Source organism: Pinus tabuliformis, chromosome 4_1 (assembly GCF_031772625.1).
Source record: "Pinus tabuliformis cultivar Carrire ecotype Pingquan chromosome 4_1, CPIR1, whole genome shotgun sequence".
In the NCBI taxonomy this organism is placed as follows: Eukaryota; Viridiplantae; Streptophyta; class Pinopsida; order Pinales; family Pinaceae; genus Pinus; species Pinus tabuliformis.
Genome location: NC_142303.1, coordinates 631,380,260 through 631,401,226, shown reverse-complemented (window position 1 = coordinate 631,401,226; position 20,967 = coordinate 631,380,260). Strand labels below are relative to the sequence as shown.

Genomic DNA, 20,967 nt, shown 5'->3' with positions numbered 1-20,967 from the left:
CTAAAATAAACAGAACAGTGCAGCAATCACTAATATATTTCCACATCTCCATTTACAACTCATGTAAACATATTTGAAGTTCTGGCTTCAAGAAACATAAAGCACGTTGCCAGATACCCGATAAAACTGCAATGTCGTTAAACTAATTCATGTAATACATTGCGAAAGAAGAAATGCTTCATAAGAATCTAAAGAATTACAACATAAATCTGAAGAAATACAAAGAACGACGACAAAGTATGGCTGCATCTCTTTAGAAAGAAGTTTATGTGAAATGGTTGAATCTATCAACAGCGTAGTTTAAGAAATGAAATATGGATGCCTCTCTCAAATAAGAAGTTTATGCTGAAGAACTTAAACATGAGGTGAGTTCAAGGACGATTTCACATGATAAGGAGAATCCTTTGATGTGAGTTCTTTAAGATGATTTCACATGATAAGGAGAATCCTTTCCGGATAATTTCGGATTATCTGGTCTAAAGATCATGCCCCTTTAAGTTGAACCATCAACTATTATTAGGCATCCAGCTTCAGTTGGCGATGCAAGATACCATGCAGAAACCATTCCATCCCCAAAATGGGCAAGCCTCTTTAGATGCATGAAGCGCAAAAACAAAAAAAACTGACAGTAAACGATCCCAAAAACTATGCCAATTAGTTAAACTATGCCAATTAGTTGTTAGGGAGTAAATGTCTGGAAAAAATAGAAGCCTAACCAAAGAACAGTTAGTTTTAGGGAAAATCTCTTTTTTCTTCAAGTGAATAAATAGTGTCTAGAACAGTTGTCAGGCATATATAGTCTTGCAAAGGATTGGACTACATTACTTGTTAGGACAAACACTCCCTACTTAACTGTTGGACCACATCCTTAGAACCACATAATAAAATATAAGATCTTCCTTGCTCTGTTTTTTTTTTCAAGAATCCAGCTACCAACACAATTCTTTCTTGGACTACATTACTTGTTAGGACAAACACTCCCACTTAACTGTTGGACCACATCCTTAGAACCACATAATAAAATATGAGATCTTCCCTGCTCTGTTTTTTTTTTCCAAAAATCCAGCCACCAACACAATTCTTTCTTTCTTGATGAGATGGCAGTATTGTTGGACCACATCCTTAGAACCACATAATAAAATATGAGATCTTCCCTGCTCTGTTTTTTTTTTTTCAAGAATCCAGCCACCAACACAATTCTTTCTTTCTTGATGAGATGGCAGTATTATTCTTTCTTCTTGATGAGATGGCAGTATTCTTAAATTGCACTTCAATTCTTTCTTTCTTGATGAGATGGCAGTATTATTCTTTCTTCTTGATGAGATGGCAGTATTCTTAAATTGCACTTCTCTAGAAGTGGTCTTTTCTGTTATCCATAGATTCGTTTTTACATGGTCCTTCTGCCCCAGTGGGAGTATGCAGATCGATCATTTCCTCCATCCATAGATTTTTTTACATGGTCCATCTTCTGCCCCAATGGGCATATGCAGATCGATCATTTCCTCCATCCGTAGATTCTTTTTTACGATGGTCCATCTTCTTCCCCAGTAGGAATATGCAAATCGATCATTGCCTCTATCCACAGATTTTTTTTACATGGTCCATCTTCTGCCCCAGCGGGAGTATGCAGAACGATTAGTTTCAAGAGGGTAGTATTCTTAAATTTCATATTTTTGAATGTAGAATAAATTTCATTTTTGAATGTAGAAATGACTCAACTTACTGAAAAATGCATTAGAATTATAGTGATTCAACAACTTAAAATTACAATCAATAATTTTCCCAATTTCTAATTAGATTTCAAGCATCCCAAAAGAGAGTTGCCTACTGTGTGATCATTAAGACGGTCACTACTATTTGAGATCATTAAGACTACTATGTGAGACATGATCCGTCCCGACATTGACATTAACATTGACATTGGTAAATTCGATACCTAAGTCGCAGGGTCCTTCGGACAATTTGACCAGGGAACTGCAACTCGACTTTATTGATTCAACACCTGCACTAATCGACTCGATTTACAAGCAGCCCTAACACTCGTGTAACAGTGATTAACGTCAGTTTCAAAGGTAGGAGATCCTAACTGCAAGAGCTAATTCAACTCGTCGACTCCACCTCTTCTCCATTGGCGAGCAGCACAACCCTCATGTAGCAATGAGGGACATTAGTGTCAAAGGTGGAAGCTCTTATCTATAACAAAATTCAGTTCTATGTGATTGAACTTATAGTTACAATTGAGGAACAACCTCATTTCATAAATTCCAAGACCTAATGCTGGTGAAAACCTTTATAATCTTTCTCTGGGTAGAAGATTATCTTTTACACTTTCAAGTATCTAAAATTTTCGTGGTTCATAAGTAGCATAGAATTCAAGCAACAGATAGCTACATTCATAATTCTTTCCCACGTGTAGATATCGATGTTCCTATGGAAAACCTCTAAGCTTCAGGAAATTTGCTAACAGTGATTTCACGTTATATTGTATCATCATCATTTTTAGTTTGTTTTTAAAGATATATTTTCTAGAATTCTATTGGTGACACAAGCACAAAGCAACACAAACCCTGAACTGTGATTTCACATTATATTGTGTCATCATCATTGTCTCATCATCATTTTGTTTAAAGATATATTTTCTAGAATTCTATTGGTGACAAAAGCACAAAGCAACACAAACCCTGAACTGTGATTTGAATTGAGTCCATGTTGCACAGGGAACCATCTCCATCCCCCTCCCCATAAAAACCCACATACCCTGCGTCCAGACCCTTGGGAAAGGTCCCCAACTGCAGGGACCCTTGGGAAACGTCTCCATCTCCATCCCCATAAAAACCCACATACCCTGCGTCCCTGCGGGACGCTTGGGAAAGGTCCCCAACTGCGCGGACTCTTGGGAAATGTCCCCAACTGGGAACTTCATGGACTTGATGGCTATCCCCAAGACGTTCTGGACAGGATTCTGAGACATTTTTGAGACATTTTGAATAGATTTTAGGGAAGTTTTTGGTGGATTTCAAGGATTTTCTTGGCAGATTTCAAGTATGTTTTGGGAAGATTTCAGGATAATCTAAGCATATAACTTCAATTTTGATAATCATGGACATTGATTATTGAACAATATGATCACCATTATTTTTGTAATGTGTTGAAAGCATATAACTTCAATTTTGACAATCATGGACATTGATTATTGATTATTGAACAATATGATCACCATTATTTTTGTAATGTGTTGAATCTATTTTTCCTGTACAAGTTAGAACACGAAACATGGGTTCTGTATGATGAGTGTCAATTTGAATTTCTGGTGATCTGGATATTATATTTTCAATGGTAAAATTACAAGAAGTACCCTCCATGTCAATAAAACAGAAAATGCAACATTTTAAAAGGCTAATCTTTGTAGTTATTGCTCTGTTGTTTCTCATTTTTTGGATCATCTCAGCATTTGCATATTGTATATGGGTTTCAAAGAGTCATTCAAGTTCAGTGCTTCAACCATCCCAACCTCAAGCATTGTGAAAACAATTAGATAGTAATGACTTGTGAAAACAATCAGATAGTAATGACTTGGATTGGGTACTAAATGTTTAAATAATTCCCATTCAATCCCTTTTTTAATGTGAAATATGAATTTAATATCTTTGAAAAACCAAAGTATTTTATAATGGTTTTTAACACAACTGTAAAAGTTTGCAAAATCTATTGAGAAGAGAATACCTTTTAAGTTTTATTTTTTAACATAGTTGTCATTAACAAAAAAATATGAGAAAAAAAATCTTCTATAACTTCTTTGTATAAATCCTTCATAGACCTTATTACAAACTGAAAGTAGTTATAGTTAAGTTTCAAAAACCTTTTAAGTTTTATGTTTAACATAGTTGTCATTAACAAAAGATACGAGGAAAAAATCTTGTATAAGTTCTTTGTGATAAGTCTTTCATCGACCTTATTACAGACTGTGATAAATCCTTCATGGACCTTTATTACAAACTGCCAGTGGTTATAGTTAAGTTTCAAAACTTATAATTAAGTTTTGAAACTTATTGAGAAGGGAATGCCTTCTATCTTTTAGATTTAAAAACATAGTTGTCAACAAAAGATATGAGGGAAAAAGAAACTTATTGAGAAGGGAATGCCTTCTATCTTTTAGATTTAAAAACATAGTTGTCAACAAAAGATATGAGGGAAAAAAACTGCTATGGGATAAATCCTTCATGGACCTTGTTACAAACAATAAATCCTTCATGGACCTTATTACAAACTAAAAGTAGTTATAGTTAAGTTTCTTAAGCTAAATTTCATGTCTAGTGGTCAATAATAGAATGCCACTCAACCCCTTTTTAAATTGATCTAGATTCTAATTGAATCAACCCCTTTTTAAATTGATCTACTCAACCCCTTTTTAAATTGATCTAGATTCTAATTGGCTAGGGTAAAGGTTCTACAAAGTACTATAAAGTATAGCTTCTTATACATAAAAGCTTGATATCTATATCTATATATATAGATATATAATATCATTCCCAACCCACCAGCCTGAAATTTTTTTGGGAACATATCCTTGTCCCTGTCATTCCCTCATCACCCCAAAACAAGTGCAACATAGGAATTGACCCATCATGTGCTTGTTCCTGTCATTCACTCGTCACCCCAAAACAAGTGCAACATAGGAATTGATCTATCATGGCTGAGCTTTATTTTTAAGTACATGGCCAATCTTGTAACCAAGGCTGAATCTGATAAGTTTGATTACAAAGCACAATCCTGGTACCAAAAGGATTGAGTTAATATTAGAGGGTCCAACAAAATTTTGTATCACAAATATGATTGAGCAATGAAAACAATATGCATATGACAGGCTGCAAGAGAATTACTCACACACTTATAAGTGCGCATGTATGAAGTATAAACGTTGAAGAAAGTCAGAGTCTAGTCGGTCGTTGGACAAGAGAAGTAGAAACGTGTGTGGACCAAATTCCAAAATAACAGAAGCATCTCCTCCAATTAGGTATTCTATGCAAGAACGGAAAATAAGTTCTCTTATCAGATTTGACTGTCAGACTCTTGAGAGAATTTGATGGACCTACATAATATGTAGTGTAAATTAAGGACGGCTCAAAATAGACGTCATGCATCCAACCCATGGTTTATGTTTATGAATGGGTACACATTTTAATTCCAAGAAAGATTCCAAGAAAGCAGCAACGTGACAAGATTAATGAAAACAGAGACTTTGGACTTTTTTCCCAACTGAAACCCTCATGTACATAGTTTTGCCCAGGATTGGACTACAAAACCTGTGCTACAAAACCTGTGCACAAAACCTGTGAAGATAGATCCCCATCTAACTATTGGACCACAACCACACAAAACCGGTGAAGACAGATCCCCATCTAACTATTGGACCACAACCACAGAACCAACCAAAATCTCCCCACCTAACCTAACCAAATCATTAGACCACAACCACAGAACTAACCAACAAGGACCACAACAACAGAACTAACCAACGAACCAACAAGGACCACAACCACAGAACTAACCGACAAGGACCACATCCACAGAACTAACCAAGACACAAGGACTTAGAGTGAAGTATAGTGAAGTCACATACTAATAGTGAATTATCGTGAAGTCACATACTAACACAATTAATGCATAATCCTAGGTTTTTGTTATAAAAAAATAAATTGAAAACTAAGTTTGTTACCTCTACTATGAAATGATTGTTCGGAGCTAGATATTGAAAAATATATAAGATTCCTTGGGTCTCTATTCTAACTTTAATTTTCAATATGATAGTACTCTTTTGACTTTAAGCCTGCTTTCATGTTTATCACATGCTTAGAAAGTCTCAAAAATTAAACTAACATAATGCAAAGTTAGATAACAAGAGAGAATGATGTTCAACTGCAGAGTTATGTAATAGAAATAGAAGTTCTTTTACAACAGAGTACAAGAAATCTGCCACTTATACAATGCATACATTTTATTACATCTACTATTGGACTACAAAACAAGACTGAATACACCATCATAACTAGGTTATTTTGGGGAGGTTATTCAACATACATCTCCATAGTTAGGCTAACTGACCCTAGAGCAGGAGGGTGGTGACCTCTTTGTAAGTAGGAGTAATGTGCGAAATGTGGAAAAACAAATTTCAAGTATAAACCTGTGATCTTCCTCTTTCTCCATAACACGGAAGGAATTATGCTCATTTCCCCTTGTATACAGTTCTTCCATTCAGAGCTTGAGTTGGTCGAGAATTTTCATGCTGCAACAGGTAACATACACATCCTCAGCCTCGTACGTTTGACTTCAAAACTAAAACCGCAATGCATTCATAGGTTGAACCCATTTTATTAAGATGTTTTTAGTTAATAAAATTCTTCTATTCCTTCATTAAGTAGAGATTTATACTCTTTATTAGGTAGAGATACTTCATTCCAGTGTACTCTTTATTAGGTAGAGGTACTTCATTCCAGTGAACAGAAAGAGATCAATTGAAACATAGCTGAAATGGTGCTCTACCTTAAGAGCATCATATAACATATCCACTTGCATGGGAGAGACTTTATGTATCTGTAAAAATGAGAAGATAGAATCAGTAAATCCAAATCTATGAGAGTTACTTGCCCATATATTTGCAGAAAACTAGTCAATTGCAAACAGGACGATTCAACTTCAAGTCTGCGTAGATAAATTCAAACATAGAACCAACAACAAGGGTTTTATATCTCATTTTTGAATGCATAATGATTATATCCCAATAAGAAATCAAACATTATATACATGTTGTGATGTGAATATTTTGAAACCTTTTGATATCCATATATTATCTGGGGTTCATCTTCATACCATACATAGCGCAGTAACTAACATATATTGTTCCATCAAGCATATCATGGATACAGTAAGAGACTGCACATTCTACTGAAAACCCAAAAAGGTACTTTAGCAAGATTACGGTTTGGTCAATTTACCTTCTTCATAACCATCCATATCACTCCCTCTGTGCATGGAGGCGTGGTCAGGGAGCCTCTATACTGATAGAAATGTTTTCGATTCAAATCGAGCTCTTTTGGGTCCACTCCACCTGTTATATCCACTGCTTGATTCCATTCAAAAGATGGTATGTATGGCCAAAACTGTTTGCATAGCAGAGGACAGCATGAAAAAATATGAAAAGCACGAACAGGGTATTGCTGTTATTTTCCATTGGACATAAAGTTATTAACCAAATACAAATAATGCTTAAAGTGCAGCTTATAAACTTTGGAAAGAAATGTTATCACCTGGAGAAAAGCTATATTTTACTACCCAAATAGTCAGCTATGTGTCACTTACCAAGGCTATTATTTTCTGGTTCGCCAAGCCTCTTTAATTTACATATTTTGAAACTTAAACTTCTCAGCTAATCTGGTTAAACCGGTTCACCGAGGCACCTTAACTGTATAAAACAATATTTCCTGATCGGACAAATTCTTTCAAATTTTATTCAGACTTAACAAATTTCAACCTACGTTTTTTCGCACTTTCATTCCTCAATCCGGAGGTTATGAGTTTAAGAAGAGTGTTTTGGACAGGATCTTGGGTAGTTGTTGAAACATTGGAGCTACGGTTCAAAAATTAGAACCACGGAGACATCTGTTATGGATGTGATAGGGCTTACCATATAGAGTGGTGCCCATCGTGGAGGAGTATAATAGTATATAGCTCAGTTAAATAGCACCCTGCTGGCTGGGGCCAGGTACTAGGTTTGATTCCTAGCCTGTCTAATTTTCAACATAGGGTGGTGATGGTGGTAGGAATCATAGAGCCAAAGGTAGAGCCCACTGGCCAGGTGTCAGTCCCTGTTTCACTAGGAGGTCCGAACGAAATGGTGTTGGAGCTAGCATCAGGATTTCACAAGTTTAGATGGAACTATTGTGGGCACCACCATGAAAAGTCAAAAGATTGAAATGGCATAGCTCACTGGTAGAGAAAACTGTTGCCCGGCTTCAAATCCTAGCTCGTCTAGTTTCTAACATCAGTATCCAGATTCCAATTTCCAAACACTTCGAGACATCTGGTTTATCTGTTTTTGCCTGTGATAAGCCTGATTATCTACAGAGAGCTCACCATATAGCAAATCCTTGCTCACTATGTGTCAGTGTGAGAGAGAAAAAAACTGAACCCAAAACATACACGGGTTTGAGCGACCTCATGAGTTTACAAACAAGTCTCCTTTCAGCTATCTGAAGTGAGCAGAGTGGCCTTGATCTAACCCCCCCAAAATATCCTTATATACCATCAATACTACAATACTTCCTCTCCAACGTAGTTTTATTAATCACCATAGTTCCTCCCCAATGTGGTTTTATTCATATCTAATTTCATTCAAGCAATTTCCCATTTGGCAGCCCTATATATACCTGCAAGCCTTTGCAATGTAAGTGTGACATTGTATGAAATAAAAAGGAAAAGGTCCGCATGAATAAGCGGCGGTATGGAGCTCCCAAGCAATTGAGTCCATGCCCAAGAAGCATAAAGTCAAATTTGGCAAAGAACTAAGCTTTCACAGATCCAAAATAGCATGCTTAATGTTTAGGAGCATACCTGGTCTAGAAACTTATTTTCTTTGTCATCCAGTTTGAAAAGGATTGAAAGGATAACCATCCCGCCATTTTTTCTACTCTTATGCATCATCTGCATCTCCAATGGGTATCTGCATTCGAAGACCACGAATCACACCCTAGCTGTTTATACCTCTTATTCCCCACAAAGCAGAGAACAAAAACCCTACATGTTCTTAAAAAAATGTCCATCAAAAAATACATTCATTCTTACATTTTTCCATTGATGGTATGCTCAGAAGGAGTATGAAACTGAGTCTCATGAAGTTCATAGAGAATACCATCAATATAGACAAAGCCACCCTTCCACTTCAACTGCAACAATCACAACAACATGAAGCCAAACTCACAAAGGCCCAAGAAACATGTGAGGCTGATCAACAGTTTTATACTAACCCTGATAAGGTTCCCGTCATTCACAACTGTAGCTGGTGCTGGATGATGCATTGTTTCCATATTAGCCATCTGTTCACTCTTAGCAACATTAAAGGAGAGGATTTTGATGGGCGACTGTTCAGCTCCTGTGCTGCACAGAGACCATTCTTGAGATAGTTCGCCCCATTCACTCGGACCAATATCACTTCCACATCCATAATCCCATTCTGGTTCTGAACACGCACCATTAAAACAAATGAATGTATATTTTCAATGAGACCTACCTTGGCTATAGGATTTCCTTAAGATCGGAGGAAAGTAAAATTAAAAGGCCAACTTAATCAAGTATCAGAATTGTGATTCTAATTAAAAATGTTGAATTTCCAAGGTATCAGATATGTGATTCAAATTTAAAATGTTGAATTTCTAAGGTATCATTTTAGTGGTTGAATAGTTCCGGTGGGAAAATTACAAGTTCAACAAAATGGCGAGATGCCGAACATAGAAAATCTTACCATCAGTCAATGTTAGTGCCTGATTTCCCTTTTGATTGCCTTCATTTCCGTATTGGCCGCCTTCAGTAGCCGGTTTCAGGTAGTTGAAATCCTCTTTCCTCTGCAAGAGCTGAGATGTGACGAATTCGGGACTGGAATCCAATGAGAAGTAAAATATGGAAATAATTCAAGACCCAACAGAGAACTAGATTGCATTACCTGCAGGGAGGTGGGACTGGAAAGGGTGATTAAGCTCACACATAGTATGAAGAAGAGAAGCCTCATTGCAGATTTCGGGCATGGATTTTTTGATTTCAGATTGGTTTCATTAGCACAGACACAACACACAGAAGAACGTTGTTACAACATTGGAAAACAGAGCAGCGAGACCGCGCATGGTTGCGACGTCGTTTTGTCCACGTGCAAAGAAAGAGAGGGTTTAGGGTTTTCCAGATGTCTAACTCAAAAAATTGAATGTGTCACCATTACCATAACCACTGGAGCTTCGTGATAATAACGATTTTGATATTGAGGTGCAGAAGTGAACCCATTAGGACTTACAGAATTCATATATCAAGGTATTTAATTCTTAGGTTGTAACACGTAACCTTATTAGCTGTTCATATTGGGATGGCAACGATTATTACAGTTATAATTGTGATAAATTCGAAATCAATGGGCAAAGAAGCGGGAAATGTGGGTAAAACTTGTCTATTAATATTATCAAAGGAGAACCACTTGGATTATATGGGGCCAAACATTGATGTCATAAATACTTATATGGAGCCAAACATTTTTGTTTTAATTGAAAAATAGGTTTGCATGTTTTATGATCAAAATTGCATAATTTAAAGTTATGTAGTGGTGTATAGATGTATACCTAATTTTGCTACTTGTGTGTAAATTTGTTATAAATCATTGTGATGAGAAGTGTTTTAGGCTTCTTTATTAAATATAAGGAGATATTAACATGTAATTAATATATATCTGTATGGTAAGATGTTTTTCTATTATAATAGAAGAAATATATATTAATTTAGTAAAAAAAATGTTTTTGATTTTGGAAACCAAATGAGACTTAATTTAAAATAGAGAGTCAAAAACTTGTAAAATTAAAGGAATTTCATAAAAAATAGAGACCACTATCATTTGTCACTCCACTCAGGGGAGGATCAACAACAAGAGTGATTTGATTCGTGAAGACGTTTATGTCTATTGATTGATGAAATTAGGATCATGGTTGTATCTCTCTCTTCTCCATTCGAGGGATTTGAATGAGATTGGGGAGATTGAAAAGGAGGACGAGGTGTCACAGAGTCTCTGGGATGAGTTAGCATCGCAGGGGGTTGAGTTGAGGCCAAGGGACTAGATTTGGGTATAATGTATTTTTGTTATTGGATGTTATCTTGCTTGTGAGATGAATAATTCTTATATCCTTTTGGGTCTTTTCATCCTTTATTCTTTTTCTTAGCATCAAGGGGATGATAATGCCCTTGAAAAAAAGGGAAAACATTATGGAGATGACCTAGCTGTTGACACGACATACAACAAAAACATGTGTTCTTATAATCCATCAACTACAAAAAGCTTATGCCATTCCAATTGAGAAGGATCCTATCATGTAGCTCTTTCTGAAGATCTATTATGACACAAATATGTGCAAATGTTACAATACCCTTTTCAATCTTGTTTGTGTCTATCTTAATAAAATGACCTAGAGAGTTTCCTACAGAAGCTAAGACATTTGAAGTTAACAAATGAATGGGCATATTAGGAAGTCTTGCCAAAATTGGAATTGCCAGAGATGTCATGGATAAAGAATTGAATTATGGAAAAAAACAAGGAAAGATGCTAAGGGAGAGCGAGAGAGCGAGCGGCCGGAGCATGGGAGAGCGAGCGTTCTCAGAGAGAACTTGACAGGCACTCACAGGATTTGGACACTCGTCAAAGCTAGACATCCGGCGGGAGATCCTAATCTTTTACAGTTGATTGGCTCGTAAGGCATTTCTAGTTTATTCACAAGATTTCGCCACCTTGGGTCTTCGATGTAGTATTCTGTAGGCTCTCCCTGGTTTTAGCCACTCGTTAAAGTAGAAGACTGACAATCTTTTCGGGAGACTAAATCCCATGCAGCTATTTGGTTTCTTTTGTTTTTAGGCAGGTGTCATCACTCAAGCACCACCCTCAGACATCTGGCTTTAGTTTCCTACAGTTTTCGCCACCCTGCGTTCAGATGTAGGCTTCTGCATGCTCTCTCTTTTTTTCCACTGGACACGTTGCCGGTTCTAGTTTCCGGGCAGGGACGCCTGAAGCGGGAATGGTGTTTTCTGGTGACCCCTTGAGCTTATAAATATCCCCACGAAACGCTTTCTTGTGTTTTCCCTTCCTCAATCTGGGGCCTTTCGGCCTTGGGTTTCTCTGCAAATTTTCGCTGTGAGGGAGGTCTTTGTTATTCCTTTGAAGCTCAATTGGTTCTTATTGGGCCTCAGTTCCTTGGGGTTCTCTTCTTCTCTGCATGGACGTTCTGGAACGGATTTGGACGCTCTCTCCCGTCGCTCCGGTCAAAGCTCAATAAGGTTAGTATGCTTTTCTCATCATTTGCCATTTGATATCAGGGACTCGAAGATGATGTCTGTTTTCTTAATCAGGGTCTATAGTAAATTGTTTTAACAATTTTATGGAATCGATATAGGCCAATTAGTGGTATTGATATAAAAATGCTGAAATCAATTTTTACTAAGATAAAGCACTCCATAGTTTTTTACAGTCCCTGTACTGATTTCCGCATTAGAATTGGGAAATGGTGGTGTGTTTTCCATCCTATTTGATTTTGTATCAACTGCCAAGATTACCCTTCTGCATAGTGCTTCAATTTCCATCTTGGTTCACTAGCAGTTTTAAAATGGCTGCCGGAATACCAGATAAGTTTTAAGGCCTTTTCTATCTTCCCGGTGACCTGAAATTTTCAAAATTTCCCGGATAAGTCATCAGTCTCACTCTATCAGCATTGGTTGGTACCTCCGTCATGGCATAGTATACCTAATCTTTCTCTTCCATTTATAGTCTTCTGACTGGAGGAATGGTTTTTGTCCTGTTCTGTCTTATCATTAGTAGCATTCTCTAGATTGTCAGTTGATCCGCCTCCATTTTCCCCTTCTGGAGTCTTCTATCTCTAGCTTTCCGAATCCACATCTTGCAGGAGCTCTTAATATGTCCTTATCAAGTTGCGTCCTCTTGTCAGGATCGGATCTACGGACTGGATCTCTCCTGATTTGTTTTATATAATTCCTTATTCTCTAGGTATTACTCCATCTGGGGATTTTGCTCAGAAATATCTACGGGTTGGATTGTTTGTACTAGTGCTGTGGTGATAGTTTCCAAAACGTCTATTTTTGGACTGTTTGTGTCCTATCTTCCATTAAGATGACGGATGAGTCTGACTCATCTGCCACAAGGGCGTTTGTTCAGGCCGCCATACAAGCTGAGGAGGCGCGGGAAAAAGTATCTAACCTTACAGGCTGGCAAGCTACGGTGGAGGACATGATAATTAACCCAGCCTGTAAAGTGTCTCATAGGTCTAAAAAGGAATTATCCAGAAAAGACGGGTCTCCTTCTCTGTTTTTCAACAAATCAAAGAATCCTGTGAAGACAGTCCCTCCCCCTAAAGCTGTTTCTTTGGATGGTGCCACCCTTTCAGATCGTATTGACAGTCTGAAGAATTTAGCTCTGGTTGGGAAATGGCAATTCCCTGAAATGGATGATTTGGACATGAGGAAGTGGTTGTCGGACAAATGGTCTCCTCTGTTAGGATATACTCCCATCATCTCTCGACTCATGAAGGAATGGTACTCTTTCCATTTCCTTAAAGTATCTGATTTAGAGATGGTTCTAAATAATCCCTGGGTTCTTGGAAGAAGTTTCCTGGCACTTTCTCGTTGGTATATAGGTTTTGACCCATTAAAGAACACCCCATCGAACAGTCTGATATGGGTGAAACTACCGAACTTGCCGTTGGAACTATGGTCAGAAGAAACTCTCACAAAAATTGGCAATTCGATTGGTAAGTTTGTGTATGTAGATCCCTGGTGCAGAGGAGAAAAAGACAAGCGCATTGCTTGGATCCTTATAGAGAAGCCATACAAAGGTGGATATCCCGATCATTTGGAGATTGCATGGGGCAACTCAAAAATCCATCAAAGACTTGACTTTTGGGGCATACCTTTCAGGTGTTCCTGGTGTCACAAAACTGGACACTTGATTAAAAATTGCAGTAATCGGCACTCCAGAAGACTCAGAAAATCTAACTTCAAGCTAGATAGAAAGTCTGATTCCGAGCACTCCCTGGACTCCTTGAATGTTCGGGAGATCTCTCTACAGGGGAAACAAAATCCCTTAGTCCATGCTCAAAAGAAGGTTCATAATTTCCCTATTCATGATCTACAATCTGAGCCAGACCCATGTTGTTCCCTTCAAGACTCTCTTGGTCGGTTTGAAACAATTTCCTCGCCTCCTATATGCGCTCCAATTCCGGAGCCCCGAGAGGATATCCCGGTCCCTTCTCCCCCTGTTATGAATCAAGGGGATATTGCTGTTGGCTCTCTTCCTATTCAGATATCCTCCTCTTCTCCGACTCCTGTTAAATCTCATCCTGCTGCCTCAAAAGGAAAGGATCCAATCCAAACACAAGGAAAAGATCCTTGTCCCTTGCTCTCCCCGGATAATTCGCTTTCAGAATCCCCTGTCAACAATCTTGATAGCGACATTGATTTTCTTCTCAATAGGACATCTCTGGAACTTGAACCATTGACCATACATAAACCGATCAGCTCGCCCAACCCACACATAAGTCCAAATTCGGCGAAAAATATAACGGTCAGGAAGAAATCCAAAGGTGGTAGTCGTCATTTTAGAGGAAGATCTGTAGTCACAGAGCAGGGTGTGAGGAATTTATCACTAGTGGAAGTTCCTGTTCTCGAATCATTGGAGTTTCAACCTCTTAGAGCATGTATGGCTGGCGAATCATCAAAATGACCTTTCTTGTTTCTATGAATATCAGGGGCTTAGGCGCAGCCCCAAAGTATAATGCGCTAAAAGATGTTTTCTTCAGGGCTCATCCAAAGGTCATTTTTATTCAAGAAACCATGCATCCTAGCTATGTGTCTATTGCTTATTTCAGGAGAATGTTTCCGAAGTGGTATATGGTTGCCACTGAGGCAAATGGTCAGTCAGGCGGCCTTGTAGTATTGTGGGACCCAGTATGGATAAGGGCAAAAGCTTATAAATGCAGTGCAGGAATTTTAATAACAGCATCTATCAGGGGTCAAGCTTTTTTTCTCAATCTGCTAAATGTCTATGCTCCATATAAAAATAGACTTTCTTTTTGGGAAAGGCTTTTCGAATCCCGAATTCTTGAGATCGATTCTCTGTTGATGGCTGGTGATTTTAATTTGATTCTCAGTTCTGATGAATGTTGGGGTAATTGCAGGAAAATTGACCCAATGGCTGACAGATTAAGGAAGGAATTACTAAATAGGGATTTGGTGGACATTGCCCCTGACAAAATGAGGCCAACATGGGACAACAGTAGGACCGGGCAGGCCTACATTGCAAAGAGAATTGATAGAATCATTATGCATGCTAGCATTATCCGGAAAATGGGAATGCCAGTTCTATCCATCGGGAATGAACACTCCTCGGACCACAGACCCATACTCTTAGAATGGCGAGAAAATGCTATCAGACTTGGTTATCCTTTTAAATTCAACAGGATTCATTTAGCAGACCCATCCTTTAATGAAATTATCTCCAGTAAATGGAAGAGCCTCCTTGAATCTGAACTGGCGCCTTATATGCCTTTCCGTGTAAAGATGGAGCATTTGCGGGCCGTGACGAAGAAATGGCAAAATCAAAAAAGGAGGTCGGATAAACAAGAGCTGGAAAATACTCGAAAGGAACTGGACTCCCTATTACAGTCAGCTGATCCCAACAGTCTTTCTATAGAACTAAAAATCATGATAAGGATTTTGGAGAAAAGGAAACAATTGCTCTTGCAAAAGGAGGAGGCTACATGGCGTCTCAAGAGCAGAGCCATTTGGCTCAAGGAGGGAGACATAAATACGAGATTCTTCCATAAGTACGCAAATGCAAGGAGAGAAAGGAACTCTATCTGGAGCATAAAAGATGAAAAGGGGAATGTCCTCATATCTCAGCAGGAGATCATGATGGAGGCCGTGAGTTTTTTCCAAAACCAATATAAAAGAAGGGAGGTTCTCTTTCAAGATGCTATGTGGGGCATAGAGCTGGTTCCGGAAATGTTCGATGATGCTGCAAATGAAGAGTTCTTTAAGCCAATTTCGGAAGATGAACTCCTTAGTGCTATCAAATCTTTTAAAAAGGATAAAAGTCCGGGGCCGGACGGATGGCCAATCGAATTTTTCTCCCATTTCTTTGACCTTCTTAAAACAGACTTGTTGCGGATGGTTGACGCATCTCGGATGTCTGGAAGCATACATTGGGCCACCTCTTCTACTTTTATTGCTCTAATTCCAAAAAAGCACAGGTCTGAGTCTTTCCACGACTTTAGGCCTATTTCGCTTTGCAACATCATGTTCAAATTATCCTCAAAAATCATTGCGGAAAGAATGAAACCTATTCTAAATTCCTTTATTTCTGGGGACCAACATGCCTTCTTAAAGGGTCGTTTTATCTTGGATGCGGTTGCCATGACTCAGGAAAGTCTGTTCACAATGCTGTCAAAGAATATGGATGCGGCCATCCTCAAGATTGACTTACAAAAAGCTTATGATTGTGTGGATTGGGGTTTTTTAAGAATCCTGTTGGCAAAAATTGGACTGAAGTCTCAAAGTGTCAATTGGGTCATGTGCTGTGTTGAGAATGTCAGATATTCAGTGATTGTTAATGGATCTCCTTCGCCTTTCTTCCAAGCGGAGAGGGGACTCCGACAGGGATGTCCCCTTTCCCCTCTGCTCTTCATTCTGGTAATGAACTCTCTCAGTTTGCAGATAAATAAAGCAGTTGAAGAAAAGAGATGCCGCCCGGTAAAGATTTGTAAGGACGTCTCCCTCTCTCATAATCTCTTTGTGGACGATGTCCTTATCTTTGCTATGCTTTGTAAGGCCTCATGGATATGCATAAATGATATTCTTTCTAAATTTCAGAAAGCTACAGGTCTGGTTATCAATAAGGAAAAATCCTCTTTGTTTCACAATGATTCAAATATGGAAATTGTTCTCTGGATATCTGAACTGATGAGTATTGCTCCTTTTTCAATTAAGCAAGGTTTCAAATACCTGGGTTTCACCTTAAAGGCAAAAGGAAACTCAAAAAGGGATTGGCAATGGCTTCTGGAGCGGTTTTATAAAAAGATTTCAGGATGGGAGTTTAAATTCCTTTCACTGGCTGGCAGATTCATCCTTGTACAGGCCGTCCTCTCTCAACTTTCAGTCTATTGGGCTCATATTTTTTATCTCCCAGCTAGCACTATAAACCATATGAACAGATTGATTGCAAATTTCCTTTGGGGAGGATATGCATTTCAGAACAAAATTCATCTTGTCAAGTTGGCTTCTATATCAAAACCAAAAAGTGCTGGTGGATGGGGCCTTTTAGATTTGCGCACTTTTGGAAATGCCCTCCTCTGTAAATCTCTCCATCGAGGTATTTTTGGTGATGGACCATGGAGTAAGATTATTAAGGCAAAATATCTAAGAGGCAAGAGTATTGAATATTGGTACAGGAGGCGGTCCATTGGTATCAGGAGTGGATCGTCGATTTGGCAGAGTCTCAGGAAAGTTCATCATGTCTTCATGCAGTATTTTTGCTGGAATCTCTGCTCGGGTTCCTGCATGCTCATTGGTTATGATCATATTTCTTGCGCCCGGGAGTTCTCTTTTCCTTTGCCGTTGGTCCTCTTTTTACACAGGCAGGGATGCTTCACATGGGATAAGCTGATAAAAGAATGGTCTGGTTCCTCCCCGGTCTGGAAAGAAGGAGAGGATTTGCATCTGCCCTATTCGATGTTCTCTCTCTGGAATTCGGTAAAAGCGAGCCTTTGTAGCATGGGAATCGTTCGATCGGGTACAAAAGATCTTCTGGTTTGGGCTCTCAAAAGATCCAATCTCTCTGTGAGCGTAAAGCTTATTTATGCTGATATGATCTCTGTTATTGGAAGGAGTCCTCAACCGCTGTTTCCTCCCCGTCTCTGGAAGGCTGCATGTCCTCTCAAAATGATTATTTTCTCCTGGCTGTTATTCTGGAACAAAAACCTTACATGGGAGGTCCTTCAAAGGAAGAAATGGCAGGGCCCGAGCAGATGCGCCATGTGCCTCAATGAAGCGGAATCAAATCTGCACATGTTCTTTCAATGTGCCTCATCCCTTAATATCTGGTATGATCTGTCCTTACATTTTGGTTTTCCTTACATCATCTTTTCTTCTGTTCAGGATGCTTTTATATGGTGGAGTAGGCAATCCTCATCTTGGAGGTCGTTGTTTATCATCTCCTGTTGGTTCTTGTGGATCTGGCGAAATGCACAAATTTTCTAGGGTTCAAAGGAACCCCTTCATGCCATTCTTCAGCGAATCCTGGCTTGTCATGAATCTCTTCATCAAAACGCCTCTTCGCCAAATGTCCTTGCTATATGATTTTGGGTTTATTTGTTCTGCTCCGGCAAGTTGGTACCAGTCCTTTTGGATCTCTGTTTCAAGGCAGAGCGATCTGCTCCTTTTCTTCCTATGTGTTATCTGTTATGTAATCATTGAAGGGTTGTTCCTTCTAGTTTTTGTATAATCTGTGGCTTTTTTAGGACAAGCGGGCTTTGTTGATGTGATGTATAGGTTTATCCTATTTCAGATATGGATGATTCGGACTATCTATATCATTTCTGTAATCTTGTGGGGCTTTTCTTCAGCTCAATATACAGCCATATGTATTTGAAGACTTTTATATTTTCTTAATATAAATCTATGCCGGTTTTTTCTCTGAAAAAAAAAAGAATTGAATTATGGAAACCATTATTGAGAGGAGAGCCCAGGGAAACCCCAAAACTAGGGTCCTTGACCAAAACATCTGTATGATCCTCTCGATTTAAAAAAAACAAAAGGAAGCCCTCCAAACATAAATATAGATCCGTATTCAAGTACCAGGTTTGATGCACCCATTACCAAAGTGTGAATGTTGATGGATAATGCCCTTTCAAGTGACAAATTATGGTATTCCATTCATAGTATAAGTTGAAAAGATGGGATTCTGGGTCTTCCACCTTTAGTTCTAAAATATCTTATGCTTATTTTATAATGAAGCTTGGTTCTAAGAGATCTTTGGGACTCAAATGCAAGAGCCTTGGCTTTAGAGCATCCTTAAAGGATCATGACGAGGGGAAGAGGGTACACCCCAACCTCTAGTTCCTCAATTCATTATTGAGACTAAGAGGATTAAGGTGCCATTGGATATACCATAATCTTCGAGCAAAATCCCTTCCTAAAGCTGCATACCTTCGTATAGCAGTCACATTGAGATGAAAAGTTTTCCTATTCGATTGTAACTTTTGGTTGAATGTAGAGGCAAAGTCGGCATCTCTCACCTATATACAGAGGGTACCCCCTCAGAGCTACCTCATGATGACCGAAAAGAAAAAGTGAATTGTGATATAAAGCAATGGCATCACCTTGAAGGATGGAAGTACCATGCTATAAAATAAATTCCTCACCATTTAATAGATTTGTAGTGATGATGACACAATGAGGGAACTTTAGACAAAGGGAAGAATCTCGAAGCTAAAAATCCCTTAGAGATAGGGTGGTGGATAAAGGATTTATGGTTTCCATCATGATCCTCAAAAATCCATGCATTATTTAAGATCCAGAGCCAAATTTCTCGATCTCGCACATGACCTCCATGCCCTCTACAACTTGCCCATATACATGATGCTTTCCATCCAACAATGAGATCTATGCAATATAGATGAAGAACTAAGAGCCATTAGTGTTAGGGTCAGTGCTGGCCATGGAGAGGATGCCCGAACCATTATGCTTCTTTATAAAGTTCTCATTAAGAAACATCTCGTCATAGATGCACTCCTTATCAGTGTTGTTGCCCCAAGTGAATTCATTTCCTTGTTACATGAAACCTGGGATCACACGCAAAATGTTGAACTATTGAAGTACAGGGGCTTACCAGAGTGGTTAGTGCCCCTCTTGCCAGTACACAACATGCATAACTTCTCGGCTGCCTTTGGCACCACATCGATGTAAAGCTCCATTGTGATTCGGCCAGCTGGGGCACTGATGAACTACATATCAAAGAAAACCTTTGGGCTCTTGAGTTTCTAAATCGATGAACTTCAAATTTTCTAACAATAATAATAATATATGTTATAAAATAAATTTAAATGCACATTTTTAAGTAAAATAAGAATAAGAAGAAATATTTATTTTTACCATATGTTAATATTATAATAACAATTTTTTTTTTAAAATACAAATTAATTTTCAATATACATGAGTTAGGTTTTTAAGTATATTTAAATTTATGTTTTTGACTTCTTCTTTTTTTAAGAAAGAAGGTTAATTTTACTATATGTTAATGACAATAATAAATATTTATTTTTGTTTATAAGTTGGTCCTAGTTAGTGTAGATCCTTTTTAATTCTAGACATATCAAGGGTGAAGAATGATCAAATCTCTCACGATGAAAAACTCTTTTTGATAGAAAAAATTGAGGAAAGATTTGTGCCTTAAGAGATTTGATTCCTTTCAACCCTTGGTAAATTGAAGTTAAAGTGAATCTATTTAGTTCTTAATATTATTGTTTATATTTATATAAAATTTACATCTCCATATATAGAAATATTCTTATTTTCAATTTTCTTAAAACTCTAATAATACATATAGTTACATGTATACACAATCACCATATTTGTTTAGTTTAATTTTTTAATATGATATACATGCCCACATATACATATATTATTAAGAGAGTGAGAAAGGAAATATGAATTATTATTTTAATTTATATAATAAAATGAATTTTAATTTATAATTGCTATTTATATTATATATATTTTACATCTCTATTTATATACATATTTTTATTTCTAATTATATATATATTAATTAAATTTATTGATTTTTATATGTTTATTAATTATATATTTGAAATATCATAATTAGGAATATAATCATTATTATATAAATCTATTTTAATGTGATATGAATATTATAAATGTTAAAAAATAATAATTTAATTTTATTAATAAAAATAAAATTACAATATCAGATTTAATTGATTTATTATTTTATTATTTTTAAAATTTATTTGATACTATATTTATTATTGTTATTTTTTATGTAACACCTTATGAGCTACTATAATATCTCCATCATATATAGAGAGAGACGTATTTATGTTCATGAATTAACTAAAAAGATAAATGTTTTTCCTTAAGAAATAATTA

At 37.5% G+C, this 20,967-nt stretch overlaps 1 protein-coding gene across 2 annotated transcripts; it reads right to left on the bottom strand.

The window, feature by feature from the left end:
- Nucleotides 1-6,079: 6,079 nt before the first annotated feature.
- On the bottom strand, nucleotides 6,080-10,038 carry LOC149177626 (dioscorin DB3S-like). 2 transcript variants are annotated; one of them, XM_089420176.1, is made up of 8 exons: nucleotides 9,713-10,038; nucleotides 9,515-9,623; nucleotides 9,021-9,226; nucleotides 8,839-8,939; nucleotides 8,608-8,716; nucleotides 6,993-7,157; nucleotides 6,541-6,591; nucleotides 6,080-6,283 (listed from the first exon to the last, which is right to left on the bottom strand). In XM_089420176.1, the coding sequence occupies exons 1-8, from the start codon at nucleotides 9,776-9,778 to the stop codon at nucleotides 6,224-6,226; spliced, it is 867 nt and encodes a 288-aa protein (XP_089276302.1). In that variant the 5' UTR covers nucleotides 9,779-10,038; the 3' UTR covers nucleotides 6,080-6,223. The 2 variants fall into 2 exon arrangements, with proteins under 2 accessions (XP_089276302.1, XP_089276303.1); XM_089420177.1 differs by having other exon boundaries at nucleotides 9,515-9,614; nucleotides 9,713-10,036.
- Between the last annotated feature and the right edge of the window lie 10,929 nt (nucleotides 10,039-20,967).